The sequence below is a fragment of the Diabrotica virgifera genome, chromosome 4, assembly GCF_917563875.1.
Source record: "Diabrotica virgifera virgifera chromosome 4, PGI_DIABVI_V3a".
NCBI lineage: Eukaryota > Metazoa > Arthropoda > Insecta > Coleoptera > Chrysomelidae > Diabrotica > Diabrotica virgifera.
The window spans coordinates 229,213,684-229,235,872 of record NC_065446.1 but is presented as its reverse complement, the minus strand read 5'-3'; the positions used below and the strand labels follow the sequence as shown (position 1 = coordinate 229,235,872).

At 32.5% G+C, this 22,189-nt stretch overlaps 3 protein-coding genes across 3 annotated transcripts; 2 read left to right on the top strand and 1 right to left on the bottom strand.

The window, feature by feature from the left end:
- The first annotated feature begins 10,398 nt into the window (after positions 1 to 10,398).
- Positions 10,399 to 11,352, top strand: LOC126883819 (uncharacterized). Its single transcript, XM_050649489.1, has one exon. It carries the CDS (start codon positions 10,399 to 10,401, stop codon positions 11,350 to 11,352), a length of 954 nt encoding a protein of 317 aa, XP_050505446.1.
- A 3,401-nt stretch (positions 11,353 to 14,753) lies between these two features.
- LOC126883818 (uncharacterized) lies at positions 14,754 to 16,798 on the bottom strand. Its single transcript, XM_050649488.1, has 4 exons — positions 16,795 to 16,798; positions 15,922 to 16,557; positions 15,443 to 15,522; positions 14,754 to 15,023 (listed from the first exon to the last, which is right to left on the bottom strand). Exons 1-3 carry the CDS (start codon positions 16,796 to 16,798, stop codon positions 15,458 to 15,460), a joined length of 705 nt encoding a protein of 234 aa, XP_050505445.1. The 3' UTR covers positions 14,754 to 15,023; positions 15,443 to 15,457.
- Positions 16,799 to 17,851: 1,053 nt separating this feature from the next.
- Positions 17,852 to 21,775, top strand: LOC126883817 (uncharacterized). The gene has a single exon (XM_050649487.1). The coding sequence runs from the start codon at positions 17,852 to 17,854 to the stop codon at positions 21,773 to 21,775; it is 3,924 nt and encodes a 1,307-aa protein (XP_050505444.1).
- Positions 21,776 to 22,189: the final 414 nt, after the last annotated feature.

Sequence of the window (22,189 nt, the reverse complement as noted above, 5' to 3'; positions counted from 1 at the left end):
AGTAGCTAACAAGTCAAAGAAAAAAAGTGATATTGTGCCGATATGTGCTTTTGCCCTGGGGGTGGTTTTCACCCCCTCTTGAGGATGAAAAAATGTTCGTCCAAAGTAGGTCCGGAAATGGATAAACTGACTAATTTTAAGTAACTTTTGTTCTATAGAGTTTTTTCACTAAGTCAATACTTTTCGAGTTATTTGCCAGTAAATCTGTTCATTTTTTCAACAAAATAACCACGCTTTTATACGGTTTTTCGCAAATGACTCAAATAGTAAGTATTTTGTCGAAAAAACTTTCTTAGCAAAAATATAGCCTGTAAAAAATTTAAAAAAAATGGTGTATATATCACGTCTCTATACCTAGTAGAAGCAGAGTTATAGCTAATGAGAAATAGGTTCATATTCGTCAAATTCCAAATAAAATACTTTAACGTAAAATAACCAAAAATGAAGCACATTTTGGGGAAAACTTATTACAACTTATTTAAAGTGTTTAAAAAAAGCTTCATTTTTATCTCATAAAAAAAATTTCTAGCATCAAAAGTAAACAAGTAACGCTGAAAATAAAGTTAGTCCCTTTTTTTTTGGTAAAAAAATCGGGAAAATCACCCCCTAATTAGTATCTCAAATGAACTTAATTGTTACGACTTCACAAGTTTTTTGACTCGTGTAGGTATGTCTTGTTTATATAATCTGTAAGTTTCATCGGTTCAAAGTATTTATTTTTGAAAGGGCTGTAGTTAAAAGGAGTTGAACGAGTCACTGATCACGAATGTATGCCAATTTAGAAACACCAAATGTTAATCAATTTTTGTCTAACAGAAAAACAAAAAATTACATGATATTCAGAAAAGCAATGCTGACTTTTTTTGTTTTTTTGTTTTTCGAGATTTTTGGTATCTCTAACAGTTTTGAAGTTATTTTGAAAAAAAAAATGTATTTTTCAAAACTAAAATTTTTAAAAATTTTTCTTTAAAACCAAATTTTTTTTAAAATAAGCACTTTGAATCGATGAAACTTACAGATCATATAAACACAACATAAGTAAAATAATTTGTGGAGCGGTAACGATTAATTTCATTTATATTGCTAATTAGGGGGTGGTCTTCCCGATTTTTTTTTGTCAAAACAAAAGGGACCAACTTTAATTTGAGCGTAACTTGCTTAAATTTAATGCTAGAAACTTTTTATAAAAACAGAAATAAAGCTTTTTCTAAACGCTTTAAAAAAGTTATAATGGGTTTTCCACAAAAAGTGCTTAATTTTTTGGATATTTCACGTCGAAATATTCTATTTGAACTTTGGGGAATATGAATCTATTTTTCATTGGCTATAACTATGGTTCTACAACATCCAATGACCTAACGCGTACACCATTTTTTTTTTACTTTTTTACAGGCTATATTTTTGCTAAGAACGTTTTTTTCGACAAAATACTTACTTTTTGAGTTATTTGCGAAAAACCGTCTAAAAATGTGGTTATGTTGTTGAAAAATGAACATATTCACTAGCAAATAAATGGAAAAGTGTTGACTTGACGAAAAAGCTCTATGGAACAAAAGTTACTTAAAATTAGTCAGTATACCCATTTCCGGACTTATTTTGGACATATATTTTTTTACCCCCAAGAGGGGGTGAAAGTCACCGCCAGGTCAAAAGCACACATCGGCACAATATCACTTTTTTTCTTTGACATGTAAGCTATGCGTATGCCAAATTTCATGTCAATCCAAGCGGTTCTTTAAAATTTAGAGCAAAAACCGTGAAAGAATGTACTACAATGGCTCCAATCCTGGCATATCCTAAAGAACAGGGTCTTTTCATGCTATGCAGAATCCCTACCTTAAAAATACCAACACTAAGTAGGGGGGACAAAGTTGTCATAAGAAGACCCAAAATTAGATATTGCCGTCTGAATAAATGTTCTTGAGTGTATGTATTTCTGGTTATACAGGAACGAGATGAAATTTTAAATGTAAGTAAAACCACTAATCCCAAAATAGAGCCTTTTATTGACACGAAGTCCGGTTTTATACTCGTATAATTCTAATTAATTGTTCTCTAATCTGTTACGTGTTTTTATATATGAGTTTCGAGGTCAAAACTCCCCGCTGCAGGCCTAGTTACATTATAATGAAACAAATAATTATTATAGTTTAAGCAACAACAATATGCAATAAGTAAATAAACGTGTAGGTTATACACGACCTCCAATAACATTTATAAAATTAGGCTATAACCTACTTCTTCTTCTTCAAATGCAAATCCACTAATGGATGTTAGCGATCACATTTTCCATTAACTCTCTGTTTCTTGCAATTCGTATCAGAGATTGTATGTCGTTAATCCCTGTCCATTGCAGTAGTGGGCAAATGAGAGTTCTGGCCGCACAACCCCCACCCCTTTTTGTACCCCCCACTCCTACCCTGTATACCCCCCACCCCTAATTATACAAAGGTGGGGGGTATACAGGGTAGGAGTGGGGGGTACAAAAAGGGGTGGGGGTTGTGCGGCCAGAACTCTCATTCCACCATTTTATACCCCCACCACATTACACCTCCCATCACATTATACCCTACCACTTTATACCTCCCACCATTTTGTATACCTCCCACCATTGACCAGGTCAACAACCGGTCAAGAAGACAGCGACCGATCAAGAAGTCAACGACCGGTCAAGAAGTTAACAAACGGTTAAGAAGTCAACGACTATTGAGGAATGAAGGGTGGGGAAGGTAAAATATATTAAATAAACAAGAATTAGTAACAACTTTATTTTTATGTGATACATTTATGACATTGGTATTTGTATGGTAGGTAATTGCTAAATAATGAAGTAGAACAGTGTTCCCAGCAAGGTAGTTTCATTTGTATAGCTTCATTTCCGCGAATATGTGGTGGAAGTTCATCCCACTTATCTAGCAAATCGAACCCATCTACGTGATCCAGAAGGTACCACGCTGGAAATCGCTCCATCTCTTGTTTGTTAAATAAACAAAAATCTTTACGACGAAGGTAATGATCCGTTATCACTTGCTCTAATAAAGGATTATGTTCAACTAGATTTAAAATACAAATATAGCAGTCACTTATAGAAGGAGGATACATCACCCCATCACAGGTGGAAGGCCAATGATGATAACAGCGAGTAATTTTCTGTCGAATATGCGGATCATTTTTCACTTCATCTGGTAGTTTATGTTCAATTTCTCGTAAATCAGATGTTTTCATATACTGAAGATATTGTAAAGGAAAATCACGTAATTCTTCAGAAGAAAATGCACTCAACGGAATAGCAGGAAAGTGTTTACTGTAAGAACCCATGTTGGATACTAAATGTTTGATTAGATGTCGAATAAATAGTCAACACAAAAATAACTGGTTATACCTCACACTCACAGATACCTACCATCTCGATACCCCCCCCCCTCACAGATACCTCCTACCCACAAATACCTCCCACCCTCACTTACAGAGACTTCCCACTTTCAGACACCTTCTACTTATAAACTAGACGGACGTAGAGAATCAAAGGTTAGGTAACCTGTCTATCGAGTGAGTAAACATGTCTCAATATAACTTTAGTGGTAACACACCCGTTCAAAAATATATTGTGGAGAATAAAAAAGATGTAATAATAGCAGAAAGAAGCTTTCAGTTAAATAGATCAAAATGTAAATTTGTATCTATTGGAATAAAGTATGGTGCGGAGTGTATACCAGTGATAACTCTATGCGGTAATCAAGGGCAACGGGTGATATTCACGGAAGAAGATTGGAAAGATTTACTATACTACCAAGGAGTAATTACAAATTATCTGTATACAGTGGGAGATAGTGTGTCTATAGATAGAAAAAACTATAGTGTAGAATTTGAAAAGGTGCAGGAAGCTAAAGTAATAAAAATATCTCAAACTAACTCCTATATATATTTGGGGTACGAAAGCATTTGCAAATTATGGGAAGTGTTACCGCTTATACAACATCATATTAACCATTTAAAACAAGGAAGTTTCGATGAATATTTGAAGAGTCTATATCAACGATTACGAAACAACACAGGTAATTTTTATGAAAACGTGTTAAGAAGTGTCGACGCAAGCACCCACATTCGCTTTGAAGATTTAAGTAATATTTTGGAATTAGTGTATGTGTATCCAGAAGTTCTGAAAGATGTCTACACAAACTGGGAAAAAAGTAACTTTTAATGAACATCTTAACAAAACACATGTTCTACGAGTTTGGAAATATGCACATCATCAAGCACGGCAAAGGTATTGGGAAATGTTTGTAATAGATACAATCAGGTTTAAAAAAAGAATTGAAAAAACTTCAAAAATAATATCCCCGATTTTAAGTTTAAATCATAGAACGTATGTATACAATAACAGGTTTAAATAAATATTAAAACATAAAAGTCTTTTATTTATAAAATTTATTAAATACAAAATGTTTAACATATCTAATAACCACATTTAAAAGTAAAAAAGTAACACAAATAACTAAATACCAGGATAAACAAATGTTTGATAAATATTCTCTTCCAACTTGAGTATCACCTGAACAGCTATATAGTTGACGCCATTCCGTTTCATCGTTTAAGTAATTTGGGAAGGGTAACCGTAGTTTGTACACTGTACTGTTACTTGGTATGTAAGCAAATCTAAGTTCCACCCCATTTAGCTTATAGAGGCTCATGTTGACCCACTGTGAAGGCCAACTATCATTTTTTATACCATTTTTATCAAAACATATATGGATATCTTTCACAGCATAAGGTTGGTAAATATAAAGTACTCCCTGCACAACGGTATGTAAAATGAAAAGACCTGCTCCAGACATTATTTAAGCGTGAACTAAATCCGTTTAGTTACGTTCTCTATATTTATATAGCATTATTTTTACTAATCCAAGAGTTGTGACTTTTATCCATACCTAACCATTTAACATAAACTCGATTAGCTTTGCGTTGTAATATTTTTTCTACAAGATATACATCCGAATATTTAACTTTTTGAAGTTCTTCTGTGTAAAAAGCTCCCTTAATCTCCTCTTGTTTGGAATCCTCAAGTAAGTAGGTGGTCGGGTTGGTAAACTGTACTTTTTTAATCTTAAATATTTCAGTGGTCCAAGATGGTGTGTATGATTTAGCAAACGCGTGACGATATTTACTTATTCGAACATAATCCCCTTCTCGAAATTTGGGTTTACGTTTATCGACGGTTTTTAACCAGTTGTAAGCAGTTATATACTTTGCATTTTGATCATTAACTTTACTTGGAATTTCCCCCGTAGTTGAGTGTCTGGTATTATTATACTGTTCAACGATAGACGGTAGTATTTTAACCCATTTATAAGAACCTTGCAGACTAAACTGTTTCCACAACTTCGACTTAAGAGTCCGTATCACACGTTCAGCAATACTCGCTTTTAAATTAGAATATGTGCTGTAATGATTTATACCATAGGATGACATCAGGTGTTTAAATTGTGAATTATAAAATTCTGTTCCATTATCTGTTTGTAAATGTTTAGGGGATTTAGACATTTGAGATAAAAATTTTTTCATACATTTGGTGACTTCAGCCCCTGTTTTTCTTTTAACTGGTGATGCCCAGACATATTTACTAAATGTATTTATAACGATAAGGATATAGTTATATCCATTGTTGTATTTAACAAATTGTGACATAATAGCTAAATCTGCCTGGCATAAATCATGCAAACCTTTAATTATAACATGTCTTCGTTTAAAGTTTTTTCTTGCAGGTTTATGCAGTTCTTTAACGACTTGTTCTTTAAAATTAAACATTTTTTTCCAGCGGGCACTGAAGGGTAATATGAACAAAAACGTTAGGACTTGTATCAAGTTTAAACGAAAGTTTATCACCTTTTTTTATATGTAAACCAGGTAATTGACCGTATTTATACTGTGTAGAATTTATTAAAAGTAATCCATTAAAACTGTAATGCTGTATTGTTTCAATTATACCGTCCACAGTAAATATATATGACACACCCCCATTATCTAATACATAAAACTCCTTGTTCAAACTTGTTTTTTTCTCCCCACTTAAAGCTATAATACATTTACTGTGGTAAGAAGTTGGATCACAAATAAAATATAACGGATTTGTAGAATTATCACAAGACTTTAAATCAGTTAGAAAGTGGCTCCCAAATTTATTAATAGGCATTATTGAATTATACCCCCCTCTCGAAGTTCCTCAATAATGGAAATGATTTCGTTACCGTGAGCGTTATTTCCTGAAGATTGTGATGCTGCAAGCAGTCCAAGTCTCTTTATGATTTCATTGTAATTGTCAAAGTATTTATACTCTGTCGGCTTCGTAGTTAACCGTTTCAATGTTAAAGCACCGCCTTTTTTACCGGTAAGTTTTTTAGTGCGTTGTCTAGTTGTTACACCAAGACCTGAAGGTAGAGAACTCAACCTTTGTCGGGGAGGTTGTGGTCTAGTTTCTAACACTGGTTGTATGATAAAATGATACTTATCTTTTATTTTAGACTCAATTCTTCTAATTGGTAATTCAGGGTTATTGTCTCTATGAAGAGCATTGGTCCTCCGTAAAATATCAACATATTCGTTAACATCTTCACGTTTAAAACTAACAGGGTTAGCCTTAAATAATAATTCATAGAGACCTGGAGTCCCTATATACTTAACATCGTTTATAATCATATCCGGTCCTTCAAACTCAATATTCGAATCACCAATTGAGAATTTTTCGTTTGCTAAATCGTGATACACTCCTAATGTATTATCAAATTCACCTTTTACATCTTCTATATTATTTTTAACGTACTGCCGAGGTAAAGGGTTAGTGAATACTTCATAATATTTCCTCATTACGTCAGGATTATTAATCATACTGTTAAACTCTAGTAAAGTTTCTTCATATAATCGATTGAAATCTTCACTACTATTTCCTACATGTTGTGATGTAAAGGTTGAATTTTCTGCACTATCTCCCCCATGACTTGTTTCGAATGTTTCTTCGATCGCGTTAGGCTGGACAATAGAGAGTTCCCCAAAGTTAGTATGTGTGTTAGATGAAGTAGAACCTTTATTTGGTGATGAAGTAGATTCTTTAATTGGTGATGAAGCTGAAAGTTGGTAATATTTTTTAAGATTCGGCGCGCTTAATCGACGAGAATTAGATACAGAAGATTCAAATTTAGGGTTGACAGGTTCTTGTTTTATATTACTTGTAGGTTCTAATTTTAATAACAACTCCTTGAGTGGTTTTGTTATGGGTTGATAATTTTTTTCTAGCTGACTTTGAGACTTGGTAATATCACTTTTTAAACTACGGTATTTACGTTTTAATGCCTGGCGGGTTTTTAACAGCTGTTTAACAATTCGAGTATCCATTTTTACTAACACTAACTAGGCACACTTCTTCCTTTATATATGTACGAAAGTATCAAACCCTTTGCGATATTTTCCTGAAGATAACAAACAATCCTTATCAATCACTACAAACCCATAGTTATCTTTCCAACAAAAAGAACTAAAATCTTTAAATTTTTGAAAACTCATATCAATATTAACATGGTCATCATATATGTGTTTTAAATTCGTCATATCTTGTTGGAAAATCACTAAAAGATTGGCATTATCTCGCACCAACTGTTTCGGTATAGAGCTATAAGTTTGTGATAAGTAAAAACAATCGGTAAGTTTATGTCTACCAAAACAAAAATAACTTTGAATAAGTTTTTGATCGCAAGAAGCTACATCATCAAAGATTATTATTGAATAGTTTTTAATGTCTTCTGGAGTAGGTATGTTTGTGGAATCACTATATTCTTCATACCCAATTTCAGATATCGGTTTAATTAGATTACGTAGGTATACGTATTTTGGTTGATGAAGTGATTTGGAATAAACATAAATGTTTTGAAATCTTAAACCATTAGGATGAACAATCAACGATAATAATGTATTCGTCTTACCACACCCACTCGGCCCTATAATAAGACAGCGTTTTGAATCACCACCAAATAAACCACCATGTTTTTTTATTTTATTATCCTGTACAACTACATCGTGGTTTGTAATAGGGAGAGATAGTTGTTGTTTTTCGATCTTCATTATATCTACGAATGATGTGGGTATATATAGGGTGTCAGATTATATATAAAAGGAAGTATAATGAGGCAAAAAAGGATTAGTAGAGATCCAGCAGTAAAACGAAGAGGTCGCGGATTATTAAATTCTATCATTAATAAGCTACCAGTCGAGGTACACATCCCAGGTTATTCGTATTGTGGACCGGGGACTAAGCTAGAGAAGAGACTTACACGCGGTGATTCAGGAATAAATTTATTAGACGAAGCCTGCAAAGAACACGACATTACATATTCCCAACATAAAGAACTTCGTAAAAGACACGAAGCTGATAAATTACTAGAAAACAAAGCTTGGGATCGGGTGAAATCCAAAGACGCTACATTTGGTGAAAAAACAGCAGCTTGGTTAGTTACAACGGCGATGAAGGGTAAACGCAAATTAGGTATGGGTTTACGTAAAAGATTTAGACGCAGGTTAAATAAAAAAGGTGGTTCCTTAAAAAGAAAAAAAATTAATTTAAAAAAACGTATTATTAAAACACCTAAAAAAGGAGGTTTTTTACCTTTATTATTACCATTACTCGGGGCTTTAGGGGCTGTTGGGGGTGGGACAGCTTCGATTATGAAGGCCATTAACGACGCAAAAACCAACCGTGAACAAATTGTTGAACAAAAACGGCATAATCTGGCTATGGAAAAAGGAGGTAAAGGGTTATACTTAAAACCTGCTAAAGGGTATGGGATGTATCTAAAACCGTATTCAAAAAACTAATATTCCCCCATCATCCGTTAACAGATGTCGATGTAAGAAAATATGTGAAATTATTAAAAATCCCTCATTTTAGAGGTGTTTTCATGAGAGATACGTTACCAAATAAAATTCGAACAAATGAAAGCGGTATTATAAATATGGATTCAAATAGTGGAAAAGGTACGCACTGGACAGCTTATACAAAGGAAGACAATAACATTATATACTTTGATTCTTACGGTGATTTGCCACCACCACGCAATGTAATCAAATACTTTAAAACTGGTGGTTCTGTGAACATAAATTATAATTATGAAAGGTTGCAACATAATTCATACAATTGCGGTCAATACGCATTACAATTTCTATATAACCACTATAAGTAGGTCCTGTGGATCAGTATAAACAATACAAGCCTCTAGCAAATATGTCGTACAACTTTACCCTGACCGGGAAGTCTTCCACCTTAAGTTATAATTTTAATCCACCCATCTACTTGGATGAAAGTCTTGATTATGAAGTTGGTTTAACAAACTTTTATTCTTTTAATTCCATACCCAACATTGACGAATCTAATAATGTATTTCTCTTTGGTCGCCGTAATTTCACTTATACAGCTAATATCCCCTTAGGCTCATATGAATTAGAAGATATAATTCAGCTTTTAAGGAAGTTGATGAAAGAACGAGATAAAACTGCTTATATTAATATCACCCCAGATAAAAACACATCTAAAGTATCTATTGAAAGTAATTGTGCACTATATTTCACTACTGAAAACTCTATAGGTAAAATTTTTGGATTCAAGAAAAGAGAACTGGAAGCAAATAAAACACATGTTTCTGATGAACCAGTAAATATTTCAGTGACAAACGCAATCTGTGTGGACTGCAATATCGCTTCAGGCTCGTATTTAAATGGGAACCCAGTTCATATAATCCACCAGTTTTTCCCTACCGTACCGAGCGGGTATAAAATAGTTGAGTCACCTCAAAATATTTTATATTACCCCATCAGCGTTAAGACGATCAACAACATTAGTATAAAAATTGTTGATCAAAACGGTAAATTACTTAATTTTCGACAAGAAGAGATTACTTTAAATTTACATTTACGACAGCGATTATAATGGTTTTAAACTTTTCTTACCAACAACCACATTACATAAAAAACTATAAAAGAGACAACCGAAAGCAAAAATCTAACAGTTTCAAAAAAACAGTTGCAATATTAACACCATCTAATCGATTATTATTAAAAAAGCTTGGCTTCAAAGTTTTAGTGTGATGGAGGTGTTACATGTAACTGGGCAACCTTATAATGACACGACTATACAAGAATACCAATTTCACGCCTATTCACCATATATTCCCGGAAAATTGAACTATAACGATGAAATACGAATTCCCATTCAAGATCTAGACGCGTACACGTTACCTTCAACATCATATCTCGACATAGAGGGGAAGCTACTCACACATGATGATAAGGAGCCAACAAAACTAAAATTTATAAATAACGCTATTTCCTTTTTATTTCGCGAGCTTCGGTATGAATTAAATGGAGTTAAATGGAGTTATTATAGATTCTGTTCGAGAGGTTGGACTGGTATCAACGATTAAAAACTATCTAAGTCTCAACGAAAACGAAAGTATTCTATTCCAAAATGCTGGATGGTTTCCAAAATCAGAAAATGAAAAAATAATAGTGGACGCTCATGGTAACTTTAACGTTTGCATACCATTACGATTATTATCAGGTTTTTTTGAAGACTTCAGACGAATTATAATGAATTGTAAGCAGGAGCTCATTTTAATACGATCAAACGATGATGTCGATGCAATTGTGAGTATTGACGAAACCGAACGCCCCAAAGTCGAAATTACAAAATTACAGTGGAATGTAGCCCATGTTAGCCCAAGCATGCGTGAACAACTACGATTAAATAGTATAGCTCATAAAAATATTGAGCTACCAATTAAATTTCGTTCGTGGCAAATGATTGAATACCCATCATTAAATAATGCGACACGGCATACGTGGGCGGTAAAAACCAGTACTAACATTGAAACACCGAGACATATCATTATCGCATTTCAGAAAGGGAGAAAATCAAAGATTACTAAAGATATGAGCAAATTTGATCATAACGACCTTAAAAATATAAAGGTATTTTTGAATTCTGAACGATTTCCTTATAATGATTTACAAATAGATTTTGACACTAACAAATTCGCTCAAATTTATGAGATGTTTGGAAGTTTTCAGACAAGTTATTATAATTTAAACTTAAACCAACCGATATTTAACCCGCAAGATTTTAAAACTAAGACACCACTAATACATATAGATTGCTCTAGACAGAAAGAAGTGATCCAAAATGGGTCCGTCGTTCTCCGTATCGAATTTGAAACAAATACACCTTCAACAACTGATGTATCTGCTTATTGTTTAATTTTACATGAGAAGGAATTTACATACAATCCACTAACAAAAATAGTAAAGCAGTATTAATAAACAGATGTTGTAATTGTATATTATTTGATAGTATCAATTATAAATGTTAGTTTACGATGTATCGCTCACATGAAAACACGTTAAATAACTTTATAGATCATTTAAAAGAACTTAAAAATCAAATTCAGCAGTACGAAGCCCTAAAACAGGTTATTCGAAAACTTAAACAATTGAAAATATGAAACTTGTTATTGACATTCAAGGTTTTAAAATCGAGAATAATAAGTTTATTTGTAAAGAATTAGCGTGTTATTCAGGAGATAAAGTTATAGTATATATTTTTAAGCCTCCTTTCCCATTACGAATGTTACCTCCCAATTTAATTCAGCAGGTGACATGGTTAAGTAAACACCATCACTGCATTTCTTGGAATGAAGGTTATACCCCATTGTACGAGTTTAAAAAAATTATAAGGGAAATAACAGAGAAAGCTGAAATAGTCTATGTAAAAGGATTGGAAAAAGCGAATTACATAAGAAAATACTCTACTACACCTGTAGTCGAAGTAGGTGAATTTCCACCACTACCAGTATCGGAAGCAAAATGTTTTTACCACTCTGAAAAAAAATGTATATGTGCTCTTTCAAATGTATTTTTTATATATGATAATTTTGTAATGGAGTAAATTTTAATAAAAAAATTATATTTTATACTTTTTTATTTTTAAACTCAAACTACAATAATAAATTCTATCTATAGTTCACTTGTACCTACAGGATCCAGCCAAGCAACCTTCACACTCGTAGGAATGTTGACACCATGTACGCATGAATCATGGGATCCTTGGTGGTGTCAGGTGTTCCATGAGCTTAACAGTTCACAGGATTTTACCAAAACAACCTTCACATCTGCAAGGATGTTGATACCGCGCACCCTTCAATCGTTTTAGAATCCTTGGTGGTAGCAGGTCTTCTATAGGCTTAAGACGCTCCAATTGTTGGTATTGAACAAGTTTTGGGAAAAGGTCATCAAAAGTTGAAGTCTTTTTTTGGAATTGTTCCACCCAAAACCAAACTTCGGAAAGTTCAAAAATTCTTTGCAAAGCTGTGTCTAATAGATAACGCATTGTCGGGTATCTGTTAACGTACACACGCAACTTTATGCTTAGACACACATCATCAAACATGTTGTGTTGTCCGAGTTCACAAAGTACCTCTACCCAACAGTTTACACAAATTTTATTTAATTTTTTTTTGTTGGTGTAATATCCAATAGATGTTAGGTTATGTATCGATGTTTCACTGGTAACTAATTTATTCACTTTATCCATAATAAGTTCAACACTTTCTTGATGCATGGTTATAGTTATTTTTACTCATAAACTGATTTTATGATTACATCAATATAGTTATATACCATCAATCCCCCACTCCATCGCATCAAAACAGGTTTTAAAACTTGTATCGCTAACTACAAATTTTAGAGGTGAACCAGTTTTTTAGCAAAGTTAGAGGTTAACCAACTTTCTTTGTTCCCAATGTAAATTTAAATCTAATAAGTAGTACAAAAATATTTTATAATTTATTACAAATTGTATATAAAACAGTTAGAATTACAATTACAGTTAAAAAACAATCATAAATTTTAAAGTTTTCAAGTTTCGGTTTTGATTTAATTAACATATTCGGTTTATCGTCAGGTTCAAATGTTTTCGATTTCAGTAGTCTTGCAAACAGACATGTTGAATACTTTATGTGTTCATCAATAGGTATATCGTATGATTCCCATTTGTGTATTTCGATTTTACAGTGGAAACAGCAAACTACATCAGCAACCCCTGTATGGTAAAACCCAGCTTTGCTTAACAACACGGGGTCGACTAGTCCTCTCCAATATTGAAATGATAGTAAACGATTCTCAAACGAACACATACTACCAAAGTTACCATCGTCAAGACACATGTTTGACTAAAAAAGTTATACGGGAATATAATTTATATAATATAAAATTAGAATGGAGGGGGGTATAAGCCCATATATTTTTAAACTCACCACATTAATAACACTAATTACGCTATAAAACAGAAAAAAATAATAACATTAATAAAGAGTAAAAACCAACAATAAAATATAAAACCTTGACAGCTTATTTATTCTTTTATTATCTAACTATCCGTAACCGGATATTCACCTTTCTTTGCCGTCTACCAACCTCCCGTATTACCAAAAAAGTAAAAAACCAACAATAAGAGATAAAACCAATAAAACTTTGACCGCTTTTTTAACTTTTTGTTACCTAACTACCCGTGACCGGATATTCACCTTTCTTCACCATCTACCTACCCACCTCCCACCCTCATTGTTTGATCTGGTAGTGGAGAGTGGTACCTGCCACAGAAATCGAAAATAGTCGCACTCAAGAGTTTGAGAGGTATAGTGATCTGTCCGTGACCGGATAATCATTTTTTGTCCACCTACCCAACTTCCACCCTTATTAGTCTGGTGGTGGAGGTGCTACCTGTGATAGGAATCGAAAATAGTCGCACAGAAGAGTACGAGAGGTGTACTGATTACGGGAATCTATTCTCCATCAAACATGTTAGTAAATGTTAATAGTGACGTATGTGATTCTAGCACGGACTGGGTGGTAAATAGCGACACTATTGATCCCGGCCCATGCGATTCTACAACAAACCTGCTGCGATCTGCATGGAGTCTCTCAACAATCCCGGAGGACTCTTCTTCAGAGGATGACGGGGTGGAGGATGAAATAGATGAAGAAAATAACGTTGATGATAATATGGTTATAGAAAACGGACGTGTGTGTGAGATAGAAGAAATCTGTTGGCAACCTATGATTGTACCACCCGATCTTGTCGATGTAATCATAGAACTTTAAGTTATAATAATTTGTAACATGTTAAATTATAATTTACTTTGTATACTTATATACCATCCGAAAATGTAATTGATAATAAATTATTTACAAACTTATTTCCACCCTTTCGTTACAACCTGCAAACTACAATTTTTACCGTTTTTTCATTTAAAACTAGATTAAATAGAACTTTAAATAAATGTTTAAATTAAATTTTATACTACAACCTGCTAAGTTATATTTTACTACCCAAACATAAAATTAATACTAAACTGTTTGATAATAAAAACTTATTTTTTACTCTTTAAGTTAAAAGCGGTTAAGATGGATATTAAATTAAAATTTATTACTTTTTATTTAAAACTACTTTTAAAGCGATCGAATTATGGTGTAAATGATGATATAAGCCTTACTAAGATGGAGAGAAGAAATTTTATAAAAATTAGACTGACCGAACTATAGAACTTGGTTCACAAAAAGTTTATTCAAAATGGTAATAAAGTTATGCTAGAATAATTATGAACTTGATAGGTATAAAAGCTTAATTTAAAATAATATTTTAACTTTTTTTAAAGTAAATTTGTTTATTACCCCCTTCGACATAAATATTATTTTATAAAAATTAAATACTTCTCAAGTTTAAAGTAAGAAAAACCAATGAAATTGTTAAATACGTTTTTATTAAAAATAAACAAATAAACATAAATATAAAATTTAATATATATACACTTAAAAAATAATTAATACTAACTAAAAATAAACATAAATACAAATATTGATCCAATATATACACTTTTAAAATCATTAATACTAACTATACAGGGTTGCAGGGACCACCTACGGGGTAGAATCTGTAACAAAGAAATAGCAACATTATAGAAAACAGCAATTACAGAAAACAACAACATTTTAGCAAATTAAAATTCCGTAATAGAAAATTTGTAAAAATTCGTAAAACTGTTTTGTTATGCTCGTAAAAAGGAAAAGTTAGATTACGTAAAAAATTGTATTAATATATGAATAACGTTAATAGAAAAACGAATTAAAAATCCGTAATAGAGGATTTGTAAAAATTCGTAAAACTGTTTTGTTATGCTCGTAAAAAGGAAAAGTTAGATTACGTAAAAAATTGTATTAATATATGAATAGCGCTAATAGAAGAACAAATTAAAAATCCGTAATAGAGGATTTGTAAAAATTCGTGAAAAACTGTTTTATTATACATAAAAGTAAAAGTTAGATTAGGTCAAAAATTGTATAAAAAACTCACACAACATATACCGCTTTATGCACCTTCATCCCGCATCCCGCATCTCAGGACATCACCAGCGACATTTTTGTTGAATAAGTCTGTAACAAACGAAAAACGTAATCAGTATTGCAATTGTTAATATTAGCATTGCTCTAAATTTTGTTAGTATAGTCGGTTCGCTAAATTCAGGCACAATTAGATAGTGATTTTAGTAAGTAATTTTGTCAATTTGTTAAAATTTGTGAAAAAATAATTACTAAATAGTTAATAATTACTATAGCAAGATGTAGAACAAATTAGAATATTATAATGGTGTACAAAAATTAATGATCACGCTTAATAAAGAATAAATTAAAATTTCGTAATAGAAAATAAATTTAATTTTCGTTTGTAAAAATTCATGGAAAACATTATCACTATTGTGATTGTCATTATTAGCATTGCTGTACATTTTATTAGTAAAATTGTTGCAACATGTTATAATTAAAAATTCTTACCTCGAGAATCTGACCTCACAGCATTGGCCAGGGAAGCTTTTATATTAATGAGATCCTGTGAAAGCCGGATATTCTCCTCGTGAAAAGCCTCGGAAATTTTTTCACCATATGAAAAAATGTTTTGGATGGCTTTTTTAAGGAGTTCACTTTCCTTTAAATTCTCATTTAACCTTTCCTGAATGCGGTCTTGATGACGTTCAAGAGCCGACACAAGTCCTCCCTTAAAATCCTCACATAATGCTTGGTGGTAAGCTTCTGCGCGGTTGGGGATTTGGAGAACTCTCGTCACTACATTAGTGAGTGACGGCTCTGTTCTCGATATAAGCTCTTTTTCCCAGACTTGGGTCTCAGTCATAGGTTTCATGGGTATTTCCTCTTCAACTTGGGGTTGAGTTATATGTGCCTGTGTTAACCCCTCTTCAGGTGATGATCCCAATTCGGAGATATTTAATATATCTCCGATAGAGGGGTAACCCTCGATAGAGGGTTTGTTGCAGGTTTGAAGTGAAGGGTGATCAGATGTCCCGTCTTCAGAGTCGGAAATATCTTCAAAAGATGTAGAGTGGTGTTTTGATGTTTGCACGCTTGGAGAAGCGTGCACCTCCGCCGCTACTTTGAAAGTTTGCGCCGCCACCGCTTTTTTTTTTTAATTTTTAGAATTAAGCGTCCCATCTCGCTGCGTGGCTGATTTAGGGGGAGTGTTTCGCTCCCCACATAAATGACGCTTTCCTCTGACGGCGCTCTCTTTCTGCTATCCCTCACTCCCGATACCGATGGAGGGACGAACGACGAATCAACACTAAATACATCCCGTCTTTTTTTCGACGGCGGCACCTCCGACTCTTCACACAGAACACGCTTTCCGACACTTACACATTGCGTGTGACATTTAAGAGTTTCGAAATTTAAAATATTATCTAAATCCATTTCACCGGCGGATGGAAAACAAGACTGGAATAATCGAGCGAACATCTCAAACTGCAATTTATAAGTGAACTCAACCAAACAAAGTGGTAGGGTAGATCCAGTTCTAAATCGACCCGACGCAATACCAGTTCTGAAACCAGTTCTCAAACAAAGAAAGGTGGATAACCGGTCAAGGCTTTGGTTTACCTGACACTGGTAGAGGTTTTTTGTTTTTTTTGTCTTAAAATTTTTTTTTTTTTTTTTTTTCTTCTCAATTTTTTCATTTTTTTTTTTTTTTTTTTTTTTTTTTTTTCTTCTCAATTTTTTTTTTTTTCTCAATTTTTTTTTTTTTTTTTTTTTTTTTTTTTTTTTTCCATTTTTTATATTTTTTTATTTTTGAGGTTTTTTTATTTTTGATCCTACCACCACCTTCCAACCACTCTAATGAAAGATCTTGACGGTTGGAGTACAAAACTATCGTTATTTTTTAGAAAAAATCACGCATGGTGAGATAAAGCGGTAAAAATTGTTTTTTTTATCCTACTTACACATTTCAACCACTCTAATGAAAGGTCTTGACGTCTAGAGTGTAAAGCTATCATTATTTTTAGAAAAAAAATCAAGCATAGCTCGATAAAGCGGTAAAACCTGTTTTTTCATCTTACTACCACATTCCAACCACACTAATGAAAGGTCTTGACGTCTAGAATGTGAAGCTATCATTAATTTTTAGAAAAAAATCATACATATCGCGATAAAGCGGTAAAAACGGTTTCATCCTACCTCATAGTCAGTATATACTAATCAGTATATAAATACTAATCTGTTATTACTTGAAAATAACGAGGATATCCAGTTTAAAACTGGTATCCAACTGGTATTTCCAAAACTGGTATCACCAGTTTAAAACTGGTATTTCCAGTTCAAAACCGGTATTCGAAAACCGGTTTATATTTATACATCACACTTCTTTCGTTGTTGTTTATTTTTGTGTCATACGTTCACCAAGCTTCAGTCAAGAACCATGCAGTGTGACTCCTGTTTAAAAGTTTTATCCAGCAGAAGCAGTGTAACTCGACATAAACGGGAAAGTTGTCCACAACGGTTTAATAATAAAGTGAAAAAGGTGAAACTTTCAGGTGTTGATACATCAGCTAATATAAACTATTCGGCTACTGCAGAAGCAACTTCCCGTCCTACCGCAGAAGCATCTAATACCCGTTCAGTTAAGACTAGATCCAATATTATAGAATGTCAAGATTGTTATAAAAAAATTTGTGGAAGAGGGCTAACAGGACATTTACGTAGTAATTCACACAAAAGTGTTATTAATTATCTAGACAGTGGGGTTGAGAAACTATCAAGTTCGTTTAAAAATCGTATTAGTAGTTACCGTCTTACTAGCAGCAAACATCACACCGACCACTTGGAATTTTTTAATGAAATTGAGGGAAATGTTTTGAGTCTTCTACATAACTATTTACACGAATTTAAAGTGATAAAAGTTAATGTCGAACTTTACTCTATGTATACAATACCTGAAAAAGATACTTATGATTTAAAATCATTTAATACTCAAAATCAAATTATTACTATTTCTACTAATCTGAAACAAGCATATCAAGATTTTATTAGTGAAATATTACCCAAGGTTTCGGAAATACAAGAAAAGGATTCTGGATGGAGTCTTTTACAAATCCAATCATTAGAAGTTAATATCAATAAGTACAACCCTCTACGATCTTCTTCATATATCAGGTTGCCACGACAAATCGAGGTAAAAAAAGCGGTCATTAATATAATGAATAAAGATGAAGCATGTTTTGGTTGGGCGGTAAACGCATCCATTTTTAACCCGACAGGTAAATCCAATCTTACTACTTCTTATCCGCATTATACTAGTCTCTTACAGTTCCATAATATAGAATTCCCTATGAAATTGTCAGATATACCAAAATTTGAATTACTAAATAATATTTCAATTAACGTTTTTGGGGTCAGTGAATGTTTTAAAAATAATGTTACACAATTGGAAATCGTTGGACCACTGTATCATACAAAATCTAAAAAATCTACACATGTTAATTTATTACTTATTTTTGATGATAACGGGAATAGTCATTATTGTTATATTAAAAATTTATCACGGTTAATATCAAGTCAAAAATCACATCATAATGGTCAGACTTTTTTATGTAATGGTTGTTTACAATTTTTCTCATCCTTGGAACGTCTTCACAAACATGAAGACAATGATTGTAACTTTGTATATACTAAGCTTCCAACTACAGACATGATTCTCAATAAATTTGGGCGTCTACAAAAAGAAAATATCTTACAGTTTTCCAACTTTCATAAACAAATGCAAGTTCCGTTTGTTATATACGCTGATTTTGAAAGTATACTACAACCGATACAACATGCGACATCTTCTGATAATTCCTCATTCACTGTTAAAACCTACCAGCACACACCATATTCATTCGGTTTTTATATTAAATGTTATTTTGATGATAGCTTATCACAACTTATTATTTACCGTGGTGATAATGTGGCTGAAACATTTATTCAAAAACTAGAAAAAGAAGTTTACACTATTTATCATAAATACCTTAAACATATTAAACCCATGAAAAAACTCACAACGGCAGAGGAATTACAATTTTTTGAAAGTAAGTGTTGTCACATTTGTGATAAACCATTCGATATTAACGAAATGAAGGTTAGAGATCATTCGCATTTAACGGGGTTGTTTTCGGGAGCAGCTCATAACGCTTGTAATTTAAATTACAAATTACCAAAATTTATTCCTGTTTTTATGCATAATTTAACCAATTACGATGCACATCTTTTTATAACAAAATTAGCTCAAAATAATGAAAAAATTGATGTTATTGCACAAACTAAAGAAAAATATATATCATTTACCAAATTACTTTTAGTTGATCGCGGTCTAGAGCAAAATACATATTTAAAATTAAGGTTTGTAGATTCTTTCAGATTTTTACCTCATTCACTAGATAATTTAAGTAAAACTCTCAACGGTGAACAATGTCTAGAGTTACGAAAATATTGTCGGTCAAATGAAGAGTTCGGATTGTTACGGCAGAAAGGTGTTTTCCCTTATTCATACTTGGATAACTTTTCAAAACTTAGTGAGGTATCTTTACCTGCACAAGAACAATTCTTCGATGTTTTAAAAGGTGAAGGTATTTCCGATGAAAAATATTTACGAGCTAAGCAAGTTTGGGAAGTTTTTGATTGTAAAAATTTAGGAGAGTACTCTGATGTTTATTTAAAATCGGATGTTTTATTATTAGCTGATGTTTTTGAAAATTTTCGGCGTAATTGTTTATTTAATTATAAATTAGATCCTGCTCAATATTTAACAGCTCCATCACTTAGCTGGGATGCCATGTTGCGTAAAACTAATATTCAGCTTGAATTATTAACAGATATTGATATGCTTCATTTTTTTAAAAAGGGTATACGTGGAGGTATAAGTCAATGTAGCACTAGATTTGCTACTGCAAATAATCAGTATTGTGAAAATTATGATTGTTCTAAACCTACTTCCTATATTCTTTATTTAGACGCAACAAATCTTTATGGTTACGCTATGAGTCAATATCTTCCACATGGCGATTTTCGGTGGTTAGATGGTGTAGAAATCACTAATTTTGATTGTTTATCAATCGATGATGAATCTCCGAAGGGGTATGTTTTAGAAGTTGATTTAACATATCCTGAAACATTGCATGATCATCACAACGACTTACCGTTTTGCCCTGAAAATATAATACCTCCTAATGGTAAAGATCCCAAACTTGTATTAACGTTGTTACCGAAACATAAATATATTATCCATTATAGAAATCTAAAACAATGTGTTGAACAAAGGTTAAAGGTAGCTAAAATTTATCGAATTCTAGAATTTTCTCAATCACCGTGGTTAAAACCTTATATTGAATTGAATACGAATTTACGCAATTCCTCAGATAATGAATTTGATAAAAGCACATATAAGAATTACACCAACTCTATTTATGGGAAAACTATGGAAAACGTTGATAAAAGGGTTGATATTAAACTATTATCCCACTGGGAAAACTTACCCGGTAGTATCGGTGCTGAAGGATTTATTAGTATGCCGAATTTCCACTCAGTTTCAATATTTTCTGACAATTTAGTCGCAATTCAAATGAATATTTTAAAAATTGTTTACGACAAACCCGTATATGTCGGTTTTTCGATTTTAGAAATATCCAAAATTCGTATGTATGATTTCTTTTACAACTATATTAAAGCTAAATATATGGGTGATGCAACCCTTTTGTATACCGACACTGATTCTTTAATTTTACATATTCAAACAGAAAACGTGTACCGCGATATTAAAGAAAATCTTGATTTATTTGATACATCTAATTACCCAGTAGATAATATTTTTAATATACCCAAAACACCATCAGTAGTTGGTAAATTAAAGGATGAGTTTAAAGGTCAACCAATTACAAATTTTTGTGGTACTGGTGCCAAAGCTTATTGTGTGACATTGAGTAACAATAAACATTTTAAAAAAGCAAAAGGGATTTCCAAAAACGTTATAAATAAATCTTTAACATTTACGGATTACAAACAAGTGGTTGATAATGTTAATGCAAAGATTTATCGTAAAATGTATACATTTAAGTCACATTTACATGAAATGTATACCGAGTTAAAAAATAAGGTTGCTTTAACTTCCCACGATGATAAGAGGTATGTTATACCTGGGGCTATTAATACATTAGCGTGGGGTCATTACAAAATAGATGCCTTTATACCTGACCAACAACAAAACAATCTCGATTATTTAATCCAACAAGCTAAACTACTTCTACCAGAACAAGAAAATAATGATGGGCGCGAATTTTATGTAGATAGTTTTGAAATGGATTTATTATGAAATCGTAGTGGGGGACTAACCATCTGTTGGTGGGGGGTTTTAGTTTATAACGTGTTGTAGAGAAAACTTATACAGTTGTTCTTCAGCTTCACTGCTAGTAACTTGTATTTACAATGTGGATGTGTTACGTTACCGACATAGAAGTTACGGATTTAAAGAGTGGTGTCGAAAGTTTACACCAACTTTTCTCCAATTTGGAATTTGATGCTTCTCATGAAGCCATTTATGGTGCAGTGCGTCCATCCCCATATTCTTCAGAATATTGTACAGAATTAGCTAGAAAATATGAAAAAGGTGTTGAAATTTGTGACTTATATCTTAAAAACCAAATCTGTTTATATGGATTTGTATCGTTACTAAAAGTTGTAGAATTGGATGGTTATTTAATTCGAATAAAAAAATTTCTCCCATCTG

Excerpts from the sequence above, each read along its gene's own strand:
- LOC126883818 (XM_050649488.1), bottom strand. Across the intron at positions 15,523-15,921 it reads TGTGAGGTCAGATTCTCGAG|ACTTATTCAACAAAAATGTC; the intron begins GTAAGAATTTTT and ends CGTTTGTTACAG.
- LOC126883817 (XM_050649487.1), top strand. The coding sequence starts at position 17,852 with ATGCAGTGTGACTCCTGTTTAAAAGTTTTATCCAGCAGAAGCAGTGTA.
- LOC126883819 (XM_050649489.1), top strand. The coding sequence starts at position 10,399 with ATGGAGTTAAATGGAGTTATTATAGATTCTGTTCGAGAGGTTGGACTG.